The sequence below is a fragment of the Alexandromys fortis genome, unplaced genomic scaffold (assembly GCF_014885135.2).
Source record: "Alexandromys fortis isolate MF-2015 unplaced genomic scaffold, M_Fortis_MF-2015_v1.1 scaffold_6, whole genome shotgun sequence".
NCBI lineage: Eukaryota > Metazoa > Chordata > Mammalia > Rodentia > Cricetidae > Alexandromys > Alexandromys fortis.
In genome coordinates, this window is record NW_026067902.1 from 3,763,975 (window position 1) to 3,782,355 (window position 18,381).

Below are 18,381 nucleotides of genomic sequence, written 5' to 3' on the forward strand. Positions count from 1 at the left end.
ATATGTATAACCATAACTCCAAAACTAAGCAGAGGTGGCCTACATTAATATTTTATTATTTTTTTCTTATATTTTCCTACTTACTTACACCATATATGTAGCCTGATGGCTTCTTATTTTAACTTGTTTCATTTAGGATTTAATTTCATGTTAATAAAGTTTTAGAAAGTACATTGTTATATCTGAATATATCAACCATATCATTTCTATGGCCTCAAATTCTTCCTTCACATATATAAACCATACTCATTAAACCAATCTCCAGTTTATATTGTTTTCAGTGAATGCTTTTTGGCTTCATGTTTTGTAATCTTATTAGAGTCATAAAGTAGGACAAATAAGCCAAATGACACTTAAATATATGTAGCTTTTAGAGAATTAACATATAATGATTTTTAGAAAGTACCAATTTGGGCCTTTACATTTCTCTGTCGCACTTACTGGCATTATTAGATATTACATTATCTATTCTGATCTGATAGACATGGACAAACATTATTTTAATCAGAATTTTGTTGATAGTTGAGGAAGTTTATTTTTATATATTTTATATATGTATATATTATATATGTATATATTATATATATTTACATGACATTTAAACTCTTCTTTGAATTATATGTCCTTTGTTTGCTTTTCCATTAGAGTTATGGCATTTGATTTATTGCTAAGAATAATTGAGATGACAATTTTATGTTATACATATACACATCAATTTTATTATATTTGTCATATATATGTACATATATATCAATTAGGAGCTTTAAAATAAGTACCTGTAACAAAATAACAGTGTTTTAGAGTATTTTCCCTTTAATGACTTTGTTAGCCATGAGGGGAGAGATGCTTTGATAGAGATGTCAGTCTCTGACAAAGAATGTGCAGTCCACATCTCCAGAAAAATTCATGGCTGCTTGAGGCTTGTGACCTTTGGCGTTCTAGCCGTATTCTCAGTTCTAAGTATGCAGAAGTGAACTGATCCATGGACACGGTACCAATGCTCTCAGCTACATTAAAAACCTTACCAATGGAGGCTCCATGATGCCCAGTGGCCTCCCACATCTTTGGTTCCCACAAGACACTCATTTCTTATGTATTCCTAAAAGCTGCACAGAGCTGCAGGTAAGTCGGCTTGAACATCTCCCCTATATCCTGCTTCTGATTCTTGGAATATTTTTTTTTCTAAATTGCACTATTAGGACAGATTGGGTTGACTTACTCCTTAGCACAAACTGAAAATGAACCAAAAGCAGCCACAAGGCAAAAATTCCCAGGTACTTTTCCAACAATTAGGCTCAGTTTGACCTTTAAACATTTTAAAACACCTACAGCATATCTAATTTGACCATCTAAATATGTTCTTTGTATTCACACCAATTCTCCCTGAGATCCATCCTAAGTCAGGCTGGTGTCTTATAGTCCCTCTAATTGATTACTTCATAGACATCAGTTTCTACCCATTTGTGTACTTATCACCCACTTCCTCAGCTTACAGTGCCTCCTTGCTGGATTGGCCCACAGAAAAGTGTGAATAGTGATCTATGAAAACCCCTTTGTCCTGTCTGACTGCTTCTCTCCAATGCCACAGCAAACCTCCCCTTTGACAGATTTTGCTGTATATCTTAAAGTTTTCCCTTCTTTAACCTCCCCCCCCCACACACACACACCTTTTCTCCCACACGTCCTATTCTTAACTTGGCAATGTCTGTTTGGCCCGTCGTTTTTTCACAGTATACTCACTTGATTCTTTTTTACTGCCACTGATAACTGCTGATGCCTCTTATCTACAGTAAGTAGATCCCTAAAGAAATTCCCCAGCACCAAATCCCTTTCACTCAAAATATTGATGTGGGCCACAAGAGAAAACACGGCAGACTTCAGTCCCAGAAGTAAATATGTTATCTTTCTCATTCATCCAGGTTGTGATAATGCGTGATTACCACCATGATAATGTAGTTGATATGTATAACAGCTACCTTGTTGGAGATGAGCTCTGGGTGGTCATGGAGTTTCTAGAAGGTGGTGCCTTGACAGACATTGTCACTCATACCAGGTAAGACGGATGACTCAAAGTACTATCTCAATAACTTCCTCTATAATTTACTCATAAATTAATAACACTGCACATGCAGGAAATACAAGCACAGAGTTCTCATTATAAAATCATGCATACATATGTCATTTATCAAATTGACATGCCCTCCCCAACACACACTCTCTGGAAGTCTACTGAGAATTCCCTTTTAGTAACAAACAACAGAACTTCTCAGCACTAACATAGAGTCTAGTTTTATCCTCCTGAGTTGCAATATCATATCTATTTGCTAGCTCCACCAGGCGAACCTGAGGACAGAAGAGACAAGCAGAAGAGCAAAATTTTATGTCACTGTAATGGACTTGTTAGGAAATAAAAATTGCTCAATTCTAGTTGAATACAGCTTGATTGCCTACAATATGAGAGGTCAAGGACATTAATTTGCACTAATTGCACAATGGCTAACAAGTGTGGTCACTTTCCTTTTACTTTTAGTAGGCCTCTAAAATGCTCAATTCCTGGATTTATTCTGTAATCATCACATCCTAGAGACATCATTTCCTTTATTTGGAGTTTTCTAGACAAGGACTGACTAGAGACCTAAACTAATTCTCTGAGACCCAAGAGAGTGGCATCTCTTGAGCATTAGAAAGCTGTACCTGAACCTGTCTCGATCCTTACATGTTATTTCCTTTCTAGAATGAATGAAGAACAGATAGCTACTGTCTGCCTATCTGTCCTCAAAGCCCTCTCCTACCTTCATAACCAAGGAGTGATTCACAGGGACATAAAGAGTGACTCCATCCTCCTGACAAGTGATGGCCGGGTAAGGGTTTTCTGTTGGGTCCCCTCCCCGTTTAGTTTGTCAGATTGCCTGTCATGGGCATTAGTCTCCTAAGAACACTTTCTCACAATTCTCATTTTTGTTAGTCACACGTCGCCCACTCCACTTCTCAGAACTTGCAGAGAGGAAATTGCCTTTCCTCTGTATCATCCTGTTACTCAGAACTACTGGTGACCTGAAATTGATGGAGAATTTGTATCCTCTACAGTGAGAGTAGGCAGGAATGGAGACTATGGGAATTTCTTTCATCTTTCTACTGCATTCTTTTTGTTGAAAAATAAGAGAAGCTGACTTTTCTTTGCCTGTATCTTACTCTCTTCCTTTTAATGTACCTACCTTCAAGGTTTCCAAGTCCCTGTGAGAAACAGATAACCAAGTCTTCTTAACTAGTTTGAGAAGACTTTATTGAAAAAATAATTTCCCAGTGTTTGAGCGGACATAAAAAAATTCTTAAGATAACAAGCCACAAAGATGAGTTAGTTTACTGAAATAGAACACACCATTGTTATTGCCACATGCTGAAGAATTTGTTATGTTTGGGGCTGCTGCGCAGGAGCTCTGATCTTTGGTATAAGTGAGACTATCATGAATTTGCAGGATGATGCTTGAGAATAAATGCCCCCTCCTTACTCTTTACTTTGCTTTCAATCTCATGCAAGCATCCATGTAGTCAGTGCATGCCGGGTTCAGAAGGCTCAAAGAAAGAAAGAAAAGGCATCTGGTTTAAAGGGGCAAATAGAAAACATTTATCATACTATGTTCCCATGCCCAGACTTCTGCATTTCTCATCAAAATAATCTAAACAATTCCTTCCGTTGAAGTACAGAAGTCAACAGACTGTAGGCTCTGCAAAATCCAGAGAAATAGCAAACTCACGTTTGAAGGATGATTTAGGGAGTCGAGTCTTGACACATAGATTGTCACTGTGTAAGCCCTGCTCATGCCTCTGACATTCTCACTGGAGAAAATGAGTTTGGGGGTGAAAGTAACCGGCATCTCTTCAAGGTATCTGACTTTTATAATGCTGTAACCTCAGAAGAGATGACAAATGTCTGGGTCACATCACGATTTGCTGAAGAGCCATCAGTGATGAGCTGGGAGAAACTGCCCACTCACTTTGGCTTACAAAGTTCTATTTTCAAAATAAATCCAAGTTTTTATTATAGATAAATTAGTAAATTTCATAAACTACAGCGGACACAGAAATCACTCATAAGCCTATTACCTAGTTTCCATGTTTCTATGTACATATATATATATATATATATACATATATATATGATGTGTGAATTGAGGATTATGCATAAGCAGCTTTAATTACTGCTTTTAACACTACTCCAGTTAAAACGTTTTTAAAGAACCAGCTCAAGAACACGTGTAAGTCAGCATTGTTATGCAACAGACCACTTAAGACTAAGTGGCTTAAGACACTCCTCACGTAGTTCTCCAAAAATGCATGGAACAATAGTGGGTTTCATCAGCTAACACAATTGGTCCCTGCACCATATGCCACCAATTTGCTTCCTCCCACTTGTGACTGGCCTGCAATTGGTGGTCCCCAATACCTTCTTGTAGCTGCTGGGTTTCACCAGAGGCTAAAGCGCAGTTTCTCCCAGATCAACGCTCAGATTCTTCAGCAAACTTTGATGTGACAGGAACATTTTCCCTCTGGCCGATGTTATCTCTACCGTATGCCAAAGGCAGCCAATAAGGAAGTGATGGAGATCACCGGCTGAAGGCCAGTCACAAGCCAATGCTCTCCATCTTTTGTAATTGACTGACTTTCATCAGTGGTAGACTGCTAACGGGGCCATGTGTCACCCATCTACTAATAGAGTAGCCCAAAATAATTCACGTTTCTTTTGACAATAATTCCAAAAAGTATCAGGAGGGGCAAACTCTCATACAGAGGCAATGCAGGTACCCTCACCTTATATCATCTTAGCTAAAGGAAACCGTACATTCAACCAAGCTCACATTTAAGGGACGGAGAATAAACTGCCTTTCTTGCTTTTTCTGAATGTGAGTGCAATGTGTCTGTGGGTGCTCCCATGTATGTGTGTGCGTGTGCTGCATGTGAATATGTGTATGCTTGCATGTGGCAGCCTAAGTTGGATGACTGGGGATCTTCCCTAACTGTTCTCTTTCTTTCATTGAAGCAAGGTCTTTCCATTGAACCCAGAGGTTGCTGATATAACTAGTCTAGCTAACCAGTTTGCCCCAGGGGATTCCATGTCTCCACCTTTGAATGTTGGAATTATAGGAGGGCCATCAGGCTCACTCAGCATTTATATGGGTTCTGTGGACCTTAATTCCAGTCCTTAGACTAGCAAAACAAGTGCTTCATTCTCTCAGTCCCTCAACCCAGCCCTAATCAGCTCCTCTTGGTAGGGGGAGTCTCATACTGCAAAGGAAGAATACATGTCTATACAGGAAAAGCTATAGGACCAGGGCAAGAATTCGTCCCATCTGGCTCAGAAAGCACATACATAAGACCCCAATGAGCACGAATCACATCCAGCACTAAAGCAGTTCATGAATGGCCTCTGGGAATGGGACTTGAAGAAGCAAAACAAGCCAGGCAGTTTTAGGCCAAACTCTCTTTCTGGAAACATCTGATATGAAGTCACTTGGGGAACTAAAATAATAGGACATCGTAAAATTGACATAATGGAAAAATTCTACCTCTGTTCAATACACAAGATTATTATTAAAGTACTGAGTTGCTTTTATTAAGGGCAGAACCTGTGTCTCAAGCATTCCTGCACCTCTGTGTTCCCACCAGAGCCTACAGAAACAGAAGCACTGTGGATGCAACTAATCTTGTTCATACACTTATTTTCTGAATGCTTATTATCTACTAGGATAATATAGATCCTAAGGATGAACAAAATAGAGTACTTATTAAGTTACGTCCTTTAAGGTGTGGAAATGTAATAATAAACATGTAAATAAAATAATAAATAAAATGACTATTGTATTACCTTCCTGGGAAAGATAGCTCAGTGGGTAAGATGTTTCCTGCAAAAATACAAAGCTATAAATACAGATTTCTAGAACCCACATAGAAAACCAGGCATAGAGATGCATCTTTATAATCCCAGAACTAGGAGATGGAGACAGGAGGATTCAAGGGCTTGCTGGCCAGCCAGGCTAGCTAAGTGGTGAGCCCCAGGTTCAGTGAAAGATCCAGTTTTACAAAATAGCACAGAGACCAACAAAGTAAGACACCTGAGCTAGACACCTGCGATGGCCCTCCAGCTTCCTCACTTGCACTCACAGGTATATACAACCCCTCTCGCTTTGCAGAATAACTGAAAGACTTGTTCTGTGCAGACTCTCAGACACCCTCCACCGGACAAAGTCTTAGTTAGCCACAGTGATATCTTGCTTGGTTGCTAATTCCTGGTCAACTCTTTCCCCTTACTCATTATACTTCCTAATCTCATGGCCAGGGTTTCTTACATCTCTTAAATAAGTATTCTAGGGGTGTGCTTCTGGAGGGAAACACCAACTAACAGGGTACTTACAGATAATGAAATGAGTATAAGCTTGTCGCCCATGTAACTTGAAGGAGGAATAAATGATAAATGGCAATAGACCCTCAACTAGTGCCTTCTGACCACTCCATTCCCTCCCGAATATGTTACCAACACTCAGCAGGAATCCATTGTCTCCCTACCAAGAATGTGCCCCTGGTATCTGGTGTCTCCAACTGTTCTTTAAATGGATTGGTATTATTACTCATGTTCCCTTTGTCATTTTTTGTTTTATCTCTGTAAAAGTCGCATTTTACAATTAAAAGATGCCTTAAAGATAGTGATGCAAATGCAGCTTTTAAATAATCAGAGATTTGTGCATATGAAATAACGTGCTGTCTCTGAAACTTATCCTGATCTCCATCTATGTCCCCTTACTGCTAGTCCTCAGGAGGAGCATGTCCCAGTGTAGGATGTTATCACAGGAAGGCTTAGGATCAGGTTTCAGATCTCCTTTAACAATGCCAAAAAGCTTTGGAAAAATATCCAGTTCTCTGTGCTCTGCACAATGGTAGAAGACATGAAACCCTGCCATTCGGAGAGAATGTCTATGACCTCTCCCTCTCCTCTTGGGGTTGGTGTTTAATGAAACAGACTGTAAGCAGCATCAAGATCTTGCCATCATCAAGCTGGCTCTTTCTTTTTAATTTAACTTTTTTTTAACTTGAATTTTATTTTTTAAGAAAAGAAAAACTATCTTTTTTCATACACACAAATCTCAATTCCCACTCCCTCACCTCCTTCCTCTTCCACTTCTCAGAGAGGGTAAAGCACTTTGTTTTGAGGAAGTTCCAAGGCCCTCCCTACTAGAGGCTGAGCAAGGTATCCACCCAAAGAGAATGGGTTCCAAAAGGCCAGTACAAACAGTAGGGCTAAATCCTGGTGCCATTGCCAGTGGCCCTGCAGTCTGCCCCAGCAATACAACTGTCACCTACTTTCAGAGGGACTAGTTTGGTCCTATGCTGGTTCCTTCACTGTCCAGCTAGAGTTGGTGAGCTCCCATTAGCTCAGGTAAGCTGTTTCAGTGGATGACCCCATCATGGTCTTGACCTCTTTGCTCATATTCTCACTCCTTCCACTCTTCAATTGGACTTTGGGAGCTCAGCCCTGTGCTCCGCTGGGGGTCTCTGAAGCTGGCGCTTTCTATTCCTTATCTCAATTTTCTTGTTCCTTACGGTTGCTCTCTTTAAGGCGGAAGTTCTCAGACTTTACTGAGCATTAGAAAACAGTAGAGAACATAAAAATAAAACCACTTTCCTAGGTCCTGACTCCCGGGATGGTAATTTAGCCGGGCTAAGTGGTACCCAGGAACTTTAGTACTAACACCTGCCAAATGATGCCGAAGTTACACGTGTTCGGTGCTATGGCCTTGTAAGAAACAACATAAGAAGTATTCACGAAGGCAGTCCCTTCAAGCATGCAGGATAGGCAGAGTTCCCTAGATACCCAATCATAGAGCAAGAGTTCCTATAATTCATCTTTACATCTACAACTGTCCTGGGATGGACTTTCTTTTGCATGTACCTCTACCCTGTATCCTTTTGTGGAGCCTATTTCTTAGATAGGACATGTTGGAGATGGCAGGCATAGCAGCAAGGCAGCACCTCTACCTGAACTCGAAACTCTGAGGTCCTTAGTATGTTCTTCTGTGACAAGCCACATCTCCTCTGGGTGGGGCAATGTTCTTCCTCCTCTTCTCTTCGCATAAATGCATTAAGGAGACGGGAAGGTGTACTAAGCGCCCACACTATACAATTCCACCTAAAACAAGGCTCAGCTTGGAGCAATGTGATTTGCTTCTAAGATCTGCCCACAGTGCTTTATTTCACTTGTTATTTGAGTTCTCATTATCTACTTGAAGATTTATTTGGACAAATGTTACATGCAATTATACTTTTTTAGAAAGCTGTCTCTTTTATGTACTTGGATGAGTTAAAAAATATCATACAAAAGCACCCATACTCCTGCACACGAAGAGTAGGCCTAGATGCCAAGCATCTAGTTTCAGTTCTTAAGCATCTAGTTTCAGTTCTTTATCTTACACATTTTGGCAGGGAAATAATTATTAGAATCCCAGATTTTGGAGGGTATGAGCTTTTTTTATGTCAACAAAGAGAAACCCATAGTAAGATACTGAGATTAAAAAGCACAAATGCCCTAAATTCCCTATTTTAGCAACTATCTTTGTGGTATGATTGAGCATCTTTTGGGTATATGTCCAAGAGTGGTATCACTGGGTCTTGAGGTAGATTGATTCCCAACTTTCTGAGAAGCCACCATACTGATTTCCAAAGTAGCTGTGGGGATTAAATGGTCCATTGAGGGCTAGGTTGTTCAGGACAGTACATCTGTAGGATATCAAAGCTCTAGCCTCTTGTCCCCAAGTGTTTAAAACTCTTCTTTTGGATGAGAATTATGCATTAAGGCTGATCATGGCATCCCACCATAGGGACTCCAACCAGCTAGCTCATGCACTAGAGATAGGTCCTAGTCCTACTACCAGGAGCCCCTTAGATAGACAAAGCAACACAATTGTCCCCTACATGCAGAGGGCCTAGTTTGGTCCCTTGGAGACTCCATACAGAAACAGCTCAACCAAGCTCATGGGAACTCATGAACCCGAGAGAAGTTTATTTTGGGGTATATTTAACTTTTAATGGTTACCTATGCTTATCCTATAATTTCATGAGAGATAAAAAATTTACAGGAGTTTAGATATTTGCAAATCAAGACTGATGAGAAAGTTTCTGGCAACTTCTTTGCTAGCTCTGAGTCCCAGTGACGAATTTCAATGAATTTCTTTGTCCTTATTTTCAGCTCTGTGAATGTATGTCTACTTCTCCTGGGCAGTGTTTGCTAATTATTCCCTTACTGCTTTCCTTCCCCTTTTAGATAAAGTTATCTGACTTTGGATTCTGCGCTCAAGTTTCCAAAGAGGTGCCAAAGAGGAAATCACTGGTGGGTACCCCATACTGGATGGCACCTGAGGTGATTTCCAGGCTACCTTATGGGACAGAGGTAAGTAGGTGACAATAATTGTTTGGGGACAGTGGGCCCTGGGATCTTCTCAGGGGCACAGTGGTTCTGATTGGTGGGTACAGGAGGTAAGGGTCTTCTGACTCCATATTGATCCCCAACACTGGGAATCTGTTGACTCCGAGTTGGCTATGACAGAGGAAACACTGTTTCCATTGGGGACATCATAGCAGTATTTACACAGTGGCTTTCCCTGGAGTCCTAGAGGAAAGTGGAAAGAGATTCATGGAGTCCCTAAATACTGGTCCCACCCCCCTGTGGCAGGCTATAAAGCAAAATAACCAGAATGGTGACTGCAGTTATGCAGAAATTCTTCAGAAAAGGGAAAAATGTATAGAAAGTATGACGAGGAAGTGATCTTTTCATATAGTAGAAATGTAATAGAATATCATGCGTGTATATTGTAACATTCACAATGCAGCATAATTTAAACGGGAGAGGGTGAGGCAGAGGTTTCTAGGCGGGAACAGTGTGAGCAGAAGCTTGGAGGCTCAAAGACTGAGTACAGTACTTCCACGCACTGGTGTAGGTGACAATGGCAAGTGGTTTGTACTGACAAGCGAAGAGTGACTCACTAATAAAAGGCAAGCTTGGCTCTCCTTTTTTTTTTTTCCCCTGTGGGCTTGGATGAGGACCTGACTTGTTTTTCTCACTGTGGACCCCAGAGATAAATCCTAAGTGACAGTGGCAAAAGATAGAAGAAAGATGTGGAGAGCAGGTGAAAGCCCAATGAGGCCATAGGAGGAGCTGGACAGGAGGGGTTTGCAGAGCCACTATCCCGCCTCCCTTCTCCAGCCTTCCCATTCCTTACTCAGAACTGCTTGCCACTTCATCCTTTTCTTCACTCCCTGAAAATAGTTTATAAAGCAGGATTTCCTGAGGGTTGATTTAAAATAATAAAAATTGAAGTGGAAAACCCCAAAATGGATGAGGAAATAACTATGTAAAACTCAGATTTATAGAAGTATGAAGAGTACACCATGTGTGTTACAAAGTAAGTCCTTGAAATTTGTTCTAAACATGCCAAAGCATCATCTCAATTTCTTATGGTTTAAATATACTGTCTTCTCTAACTGTAACAGCTTTCAGTTACAGGGTTGTTCCGGTTGAACTGGCTGGCTAGGCGGGTGTCCCTTTCTTCCTTCACCATTCCATGTGGTCCCTCCCAAAGCTTAGTTGAGAGGACAGTCTTCCCAGAATAGAGGAGGACCAGTCTTTGGTCAAGGGTAGATGGGTAGCTACAGTCCCTTGATGGAACCTCCAAACAAGCTCTCTCTTTTCATAATGTAAAAATTGGGGGTTTTATTTTCTATATATCTGTCAATCTATCTATCATCTATCTATCTATCTATCTAATTTTCTTTTTTTATTTCTTTCAGTATAAAAATTAAAGCTCTAGACTTGAGAATGGTAAATTTTCATTTCTAATATACTGTAGAAACTTCACTAGAGTCATCTTTAAAAAGTAGAGAGAGCCTACGGGGCAGGATTGCCCAATGGTTAAGAAAGCATACTGCTTTTGAAGAAAACCTGGCTTCAGCTTGCAACACCCACATCAGGCTACTCACAACTGCCTGTAACTCCAGTTCCAGAAGCTCTGACATCCTCTTTGGCCTCTGAGAACACACACACGCACACGCACACACACACACATGCCCACGTGTGCACACACACACACACACACTAAAAACTAAATCTCTTTTTAAAAAGAAAGATGACATTAGCAAAAATGGTGATAATACAACAATACAGCATGTCAATTTGTATCATAAGGTTTGAAATTAATTTATGAAATTAAATAATTTGTGAATAAACATGGATCTCCTGAGCTTCACAACACAACCAGAACTCCAGAATGTTCTTCATTCCTGATATAACTAGTGGATTGTGCTTAACAGGTGGACATCTGGTCCCTCGGGATCATGGTGATAGAGATGATTGATGGTGAGCCCCCCTATTTCAATGAGCCTCCTCTCCAGGCAATGCGGAGGATCCGGGACAGTTTACCTCCAAGAGTAAAGGACCTACACAAGGTGAGGCTTGCTGTATACTGCAACGCTCAGAATAGTTACTTGTTCATTTAAAGACTGGAGTAACAAATCTGGTAGATCTGATTTGGGGATAAGGGTTTTGTACTAAGTCATTGAGATTCAAATATGCTTTTCTGTGCACTTACGGGGCAAGTGACTCCACACCTCCAACCACAAAGTTTTTCATCTGTAAATGGGGTGTTATCAGCTCTTCTCTCAAAAGGCTGGTGAAATATGAGTTGGATTCTCCTTCCAGCATGTCCGCACTAAGTGGCTGGTACCTGCGGGGGATTTCCAATTAGGGGTATTCCGATTATTTGATTCTTGTAGAGCCTGCCTTCTAAGTAGAGAAGAGAGTAGTACAATTTACACAAATATATTAAAAATAATAAACGAATGCTATGAAGAACACAACGTGCTGTGAAGAGATCGAATATACAATATGGAAGACTGGGAGCTGCTTTAGTATAAAAAGCCCAGGATACCCTTCCTGGAAAGATTCATCTGAAACAAATGGAAAGAAGGCACTGGAAAGATCTGGAAGAAAAATATCCTATACAGAAGGAGCATCAGAGACAAGGACCTGAAGCCAAGGAAGAAGCCTTATGCTGTAACAGCACAGCAAGAAGACAAAGAGAACATTGCAGAGAAATAGGCAGGAGCTAGATCACGCAGGGAAAGGAAGGACTGTTCATATCAAGAACCAGTGAATGTGGTTTTCACATGTTCCAAGACTTAGCAAGTGGGACTAAGCTATTGATATAGCTTTTGCAGAGATTCAGCAAAAGGGAAACCACAAGAACTCATTAAGAGTTTGAAGTTTTGGGGCTGGAGAGATGGCTCAGTGGTTAAGAGCATTGCCTGCTCTTCCAAAGGACCCGAGCTCGATTCCCAGCAACCACATGGTGGCTCACAACCATCTGTAAAGAGGTCTGGCGTCCTCTTCTGGCCTTCAGGCACACACACAGACAGAAAATTGTATACATAATAAATAAATAAAATATTTTAAAAAAAGAGTTTGAAGTTTTTGCTAGACTGGATGAAGATTAACCAATGAAAATCAAGTAAGACCCTGTCCCGTAAAAATAACTCTATACCCAATAGAATTAAGTGTTAATGCATACACAAGGATATATTTACTTCTAATGTTTAAAAGCTGGAAAAATCTCAGTCTTGTTTCCCAAGTGAATAAATAATCTATGGATAATTGGACAGCCACACAAAAATGAAACAAATGAAGAAAGTATCTCATATAAATGTAATGTTGAATGAAAATAAGCCAATGAAAGTTAACAGTATACAAATATATGTGTGTTTGTATATATATATTTATATGTATAATACACTTATATGTGTATATTGTGATATAATATTTTTGCATGTTATATATACAAATATACATATATATTTCTGTACAGAATTATATGTGTATAACTTACATATATATTTTACTATATGCATATAAACTATATATGTGTGTGTTTATATGTGTGTATATGTATAAAATTTTGTACAAGGCATAAAAGCAAGTAAAGCTAATGTGTCCTGTTAGAAGTAAGGACCCTCATTATCTTTTGTAAGGCTGTAGGTAATGCCTAGAAGCCCGAGGCACCCTCTTAGAATGGCAGAAATGTCCTATATCTCCGTAGAGGTAGAAAGTGAACAGATGTCAAGTATGACAAATCAATCAGGACATTCATCTAATGGTGTTTATCTCCAAGTAACATCTGATAGATGTCGGAAAAATCAGCTTTACAAAACCTAAACGGAAATGTCTGTGTTGACTAACCTGAAGGAAACAGGTTTTTCTCTGTGCAGCGGTGAGGGGACTAACCTGATAGAAATGGGTTTCCCTCTGTGCAGGGGTGAAGGGTGTCCACCAAGCACTATTTCACAATCACAGTTGAATTTCTTATGCATACCACCATGCCTATATAACCCAGACACAAGAGGTGCTTTCATTACCTACCGTCACTTTATTTAATGAAGTTACTCTGTGTTTCACCTCCACTGTTTCGCACTTTGAAATCAATGATAGTGGTAGCATATGTGTTTCTTCCATACCTTTCTCCTTTATTTGGTATAATTTGATGGGTTTCTGTGCTGGTCCTCAGTGTGGTGTCTTTCTTTCTCCAGGTTTCTTCCATGCTCCGAGGATTCCTAGATCTGATGTTGGTGAGGGAGCCCTCTCAAAGAGCTACAGCCCAAGAGCTTCTTGCACATCCATTCTTAAAACTGGCAGGTCCACCATCTTGTATTGTTCCCCTCATGAGACAATACCGGCATCACTGAGCAGGTTGGCAGAGGCAAAGACATGAGGATAATTCAGGAGAACATGAGGAAAACCCCACAGAACACACAAAGGCCTGTGCATTCTAAACCAGCTGATTGGTGGGACAGTGTGATGGCCTGACCGGCAGGGTTTGACAGACCAGGGCATCTTCTAGTGTCTTAAATAGGCATCTCTCCACTGACAGCTGGCATGGTCATTTGGAGCATGGCTTTAATAAGTCAGTACTATACATTTTCAGCCCTTCTTCCAGTGAACCAGAAGGACTCAGTACAAACTCCGTTATGATATATCCTAGCCACATGCAGGGTACCACATAGGATTTTCTATATTGAAAGAATACTTTTCTGGCAAAAAAAAAAAGAAAGAAAGAAAGAAAAAGAAAAAGAAAAAGAAAAAGAAAAAGAAAAAGAAAAAGCACTTTTTTTCTTAATGGTAGCAGTGTAATGTATTTTGCAATGAATTTGTAACTTTTCTGTACGATAGTTTTGATAATTTATAGTACTTTGATGTCCCGTAGCCATTGTCTTGGTTGAAGTAATACTTGCTTACTGGCAGGCATTTGAACAAAACCTTTCCTACTTTTTTATCCCTTTCAGAGAACCAACGGTTCTTTAGGATCTTTGAATACTAAATGACCCTCAGTCACCGTCAGCTTTAGCGGAAAATCTTTCTTATCCTAACAAGTGTCTTATGTAATGGAAGGAGAGTCAAGTGTGATGGTGATGGTGTGGACACTTTATTTCCCCAACCAAATACAATAAAACAAATCTGAGCCACAGAATCACCAAACAGTTTCATGAGAGAATGCTAAATATTTCGAAAAATCATTTTCCTTCAAGGAGTCTGGTGACACACCAGTCTTTGAAGAGCGAGATATCTCCCTTGATGCCCACCTTTAAATAAGCATAGCATCCCCTGTGGTCAAATTTCAGTACTGGGGTCACCGGACTCAGTTCCCCAGGTAGAATGTTTTGGTGAGACCATGGAAATACCAGGCTCACAAGAGGAGAGAGAACAAGGCAAGTTGTTTGGTTTCGTTTGTCACTGTTTCTAGGACTCTGTATGCTAGCACACCAAACTCTTGTCTGTGTTTATCTTCATGCCGCAGTATTAATCACTGTTGTTCATGTATTGTGCTGGAAGTCTGAACGGATGGTAAGGGTGAATTAGTAAGGGGTTACTTTACCAGGTATGGTCTAACTTCCGTGGTGACCATGTTATAATGTGTTTCCAACATAAGGAGAGTTGTGCTGCTGTCTAGATCTTCTGAATGTTGATAAAAATGAATGACTACTACAATACATTTTGTGTTGCTCGTTGGATGAATTTGCATGTTAACTGTAGGCCAATATAGATTTGCCTTTAAAACTCTGGAAAGCGTTACATAGTCATCATTAGTTTCTATTAATTATGCATCAGACAAAAGCCATTTGGTACCCAACTGGAAAACCAGAGACTTTACTTAACGACTTCACATACTGTAACAAATATGAAAATAAATTTGTGAAGGTACTCTGGTTGCTCTAAGCATAATTAATAATTTTTTGTAATTAATAGGTTAATTATTTATTATAGTTTAAAAGGAAAAAAAGGCATAAAATGACCTTCTGCTAATTAGCTGTTCAATTTTTTTCCCCAAACTGGAAATGCTTTACCCTAAATAGAACCTGTAACTTTGCTTCATAAAACACAGAAGATCGATGTTTTATGTAAACTATTAAGGTTTTAATAAAAATGTGGATGAATAAAAGCAATCTCAACCCCCAAAGTGGCAATCCTAAAATGTCACAAAAACAGTGTCATAATTCAACCAGGACTATGTAGGAGAGGAAAGAAGAACAAAACAGAATCATTTTTAACCAGAATCAACGTTTAAAAATTAATTGCAGGAAATAGCAGATTTTGGATTCAAACAACTTTTGACAGTGTAATGGAAACTTTTTCTGTAATTTTCTTATCATTGGTCATTTTTTACGGTATTTGGTAAGTTTACAAAATGTTCCTGTAGCATAACGGGGTCTGTGAGAACTGAGCACTGGCAGAAACTGCACCACAAATAAAGCAAGTATTTGCCTTTTCCCCGCCGTGCTAGTGGAAAGACTTCTTTTCTGAATTTGTCTTATTGAGTAAAGAAGGGTGGGGTGTTTATGCTCTTGGGGTTGCACATGACTTGGTTTCTCTGTTCCATCATGATGTCTCAAATGGAAGCTAAATACGCATATCCCCAATGGTTACCAGTTGTGTGAGAATGTAACACAAACACCCTACTTAGGAAAAAATAAAAACATGAAATTCTGAGAAATCAGGTTCAAGGAAAACCAGATGGAGAGCTCAGGACCTCCACTTTAGCTCTCTACCCCCATGGAAACTGTGCTGATTCGAGGCCTTTTACCAATAAATTGTACTAAAAAAGACTTAGCTAGAGTTCTCTTAGCCTAGAATAGAGTGTTCAGTCTCTTTATTCTTTTTGACTGACAAGGAGAAATACTAACACTGACCCTATGAAGTTGGCGAGAAATGTTTGTGACAAAGAGCCTATTCCTTGTCTAGACATTTTAGAAGGTTGCCTTCATGAAATAACCTGAGAGAGAAGGATGAGTGAGGACTTAGTACATCATGTATCAAGGAAGAGAAAAATGGAGGCAACCTTCCACAGACAAGACCTTGGTCTTTGCTGCAAAGAAAGTAGGCAAAATTTTCTTGGCTGTAGTTGATGGATCATGATGAAGAATCAAGGAACACGTCAAACTACTTTTAAGAAGAAATAGGGGCCAAAGAATGATTCCATGGTAGAATGCTTGCCACCAATCTGGTAACCTGGGTGCAATCCCTGGAGCCAAATGGTACAGAGAGAAATTCTATTAATTTGTCTTCTGACCACCACATGTATGGGGTCCATATGTGCATGCAAGTGCATGCGTGCACACACACACACACACAAATGTAAGGAAATTTTGTAAGCAATGAGATACACAACTATAATGTGCATTGAAGGGAAACTTAGGAAGATGTGACTCCTTTCTTCAGGACAAGAGGTCAAAGCCCAACTGAAACTGAACTCTGACAAAGTGTATCATCTACACAAAGACTCCTGTTGATAGCAGAGGCTGTCACCTTCAGACAGAACCAATATGAGATTTGAGAATCTTCCCTTTTTCCTTCCAATAGCATCTTGACACAGTTGATGTCATATGACCAGAAGCTTGTCGCTGTATGGGGGCCCTGTAGACTTAGCCATGTCACAGTGTGAGACCCCATGATGAAAAAGACAGACTAGGATATCATATTATATACCCTGCCAATGCTCCCTGATTCTGTCTCTTTCTCTGGTACAAAGTCACCCAGTTCAAAGGGAGATGTGTTGGTTTTGAATTGACATGAGTGTGACTCTTTGAAAGTCATAGTAGTTAAATGGAATTGAGTTGAATTATGGTTGTGTTCCTATTACACACCTGGAAGAACATTCATCAGCAATTGCTAAAAGGAATAATAATAATTTCATCAAGTTAACATCTCAGAGTCAGATCACTTGGTCAATTTAATCAAATAAATAGACAATGGGATTTCGAAGAGAGACAGACTGTATCTATAACAGGTATAAAATATATAAACAGAAAACTCTCATAAAACTAACATGATATGGCATAAACGGAATGAGTGTGAAAGGAAGACTGGTGGTATGAGCATGTGTATGAGTATATATTAATTTTCAGATTACATTATTTACACATGGGTTACATGGAAAGGAAACCCTAAAACATTCAAACACAAATTCTATACATGTGCAAATGACCCTGGAAAACTCTTCCTACCAGAATGAAGAGAGAGAGAGAGAACAAATACTATGTAATAATTTCCTTTAAAGTGAAACAGTCTCTCCTGGAGTAGGAAGGAAAGTTCCTAAGACACAGGAAGCTCATAAGACTTACAAGACTCAGGTGACTCCTCCCTACTACTATTAAAGCAGCAAACAATTGCTGTGGTAGGGGAGATCATTGTTGCCCACAGGTTAACCAAGAAACACTTAAAATGTACCTTTTCTGAGTCAGTAACCATACTGTAGGGAACTTTGTGATGCAGCCCTTGTTTGAAAGCCAGCCACAATCCTGTAAGTAGCCACTCCCCTGTGCTCTTGTTAGTGACCCTATTAAACTCACTATTTCTTGAAGCAACACCTGAGTGGAATTTTCTCTGATTTGTAGTCAGTGCCCTATCTAGGGTAAATAGAGCTTTTTTCACCTTTCAAAAGGAAAAGTCAGGCAAGCCAAACAAAGACCAACAGGATTCGAAGCGCAGTTATATGACTTATGTAATGGGTGGTAAGACATGCAACCGAGGCCTGCTGGTCCAAATAAGGATGAAGCATCCATAGGGGTAACCCCATCATGACTCTCTTTCGCTGTGTTGTATGGGATGCTATCACATCTTGGTGCAATACTGTGGTTTCTGCTATGAGAGATAGTTTCATGGCCTTTGCTATGGGCAGCAAGTCATACAACTAAGAATCAGCTATATCCTTAGAAAATATTCACACAAGTAAGAAAAATAATTACAACAGGAAAAATATGTGTGGATGCTGCCCTCTGCCTTAGGTTCTGATTTGG

At 39.7% G+C, this 18,381-nt stretch overlaps 1 protein-coding gene across 2 annotated transcripts in view; it reads left to right on the forward strand.

Annotated features, from left to right (window-relative positions):
- Pak5 (p21 (RAC1) activated kinase 5) overlaps positions 1 to 15,824 on the forward strand; it is a 248,319-nt gene extending 232,495 nt beyond the window's left edge. For both annotated transcript variants that reach the window (XM_050134486.1, XM_050134485.1), the window contains exons 6-10: positions 1,920 to 2,053; positions 2,735 to 2,861; positions 9,311 to 9,436; positions 11,353 to 11,487; positions 13,621 to 15,824. In XM_050134486.1, the coding sequence (XP_049990443.1) occupies positions 1,920 to 2,053; positions 2,735 to 2,861; positions 9,311 to 9,436; positions 11,353 to 11,487; positions 13,621 to 13,776 (678 nt within the window). In that variant the 3' untranslated portion in view covers positions 13,777 to 15,824. The remainder of the gene's footprint in view (positions 1 to 1,919; positions 2,054 to 2,734; positions 2,862 to 9,310; positions 9,437 to 11,352; positions 11,488 to 13,620) is intronic.
- Positions 15,825 to 18,381: the final 2,557 nt, after the last annotated feature.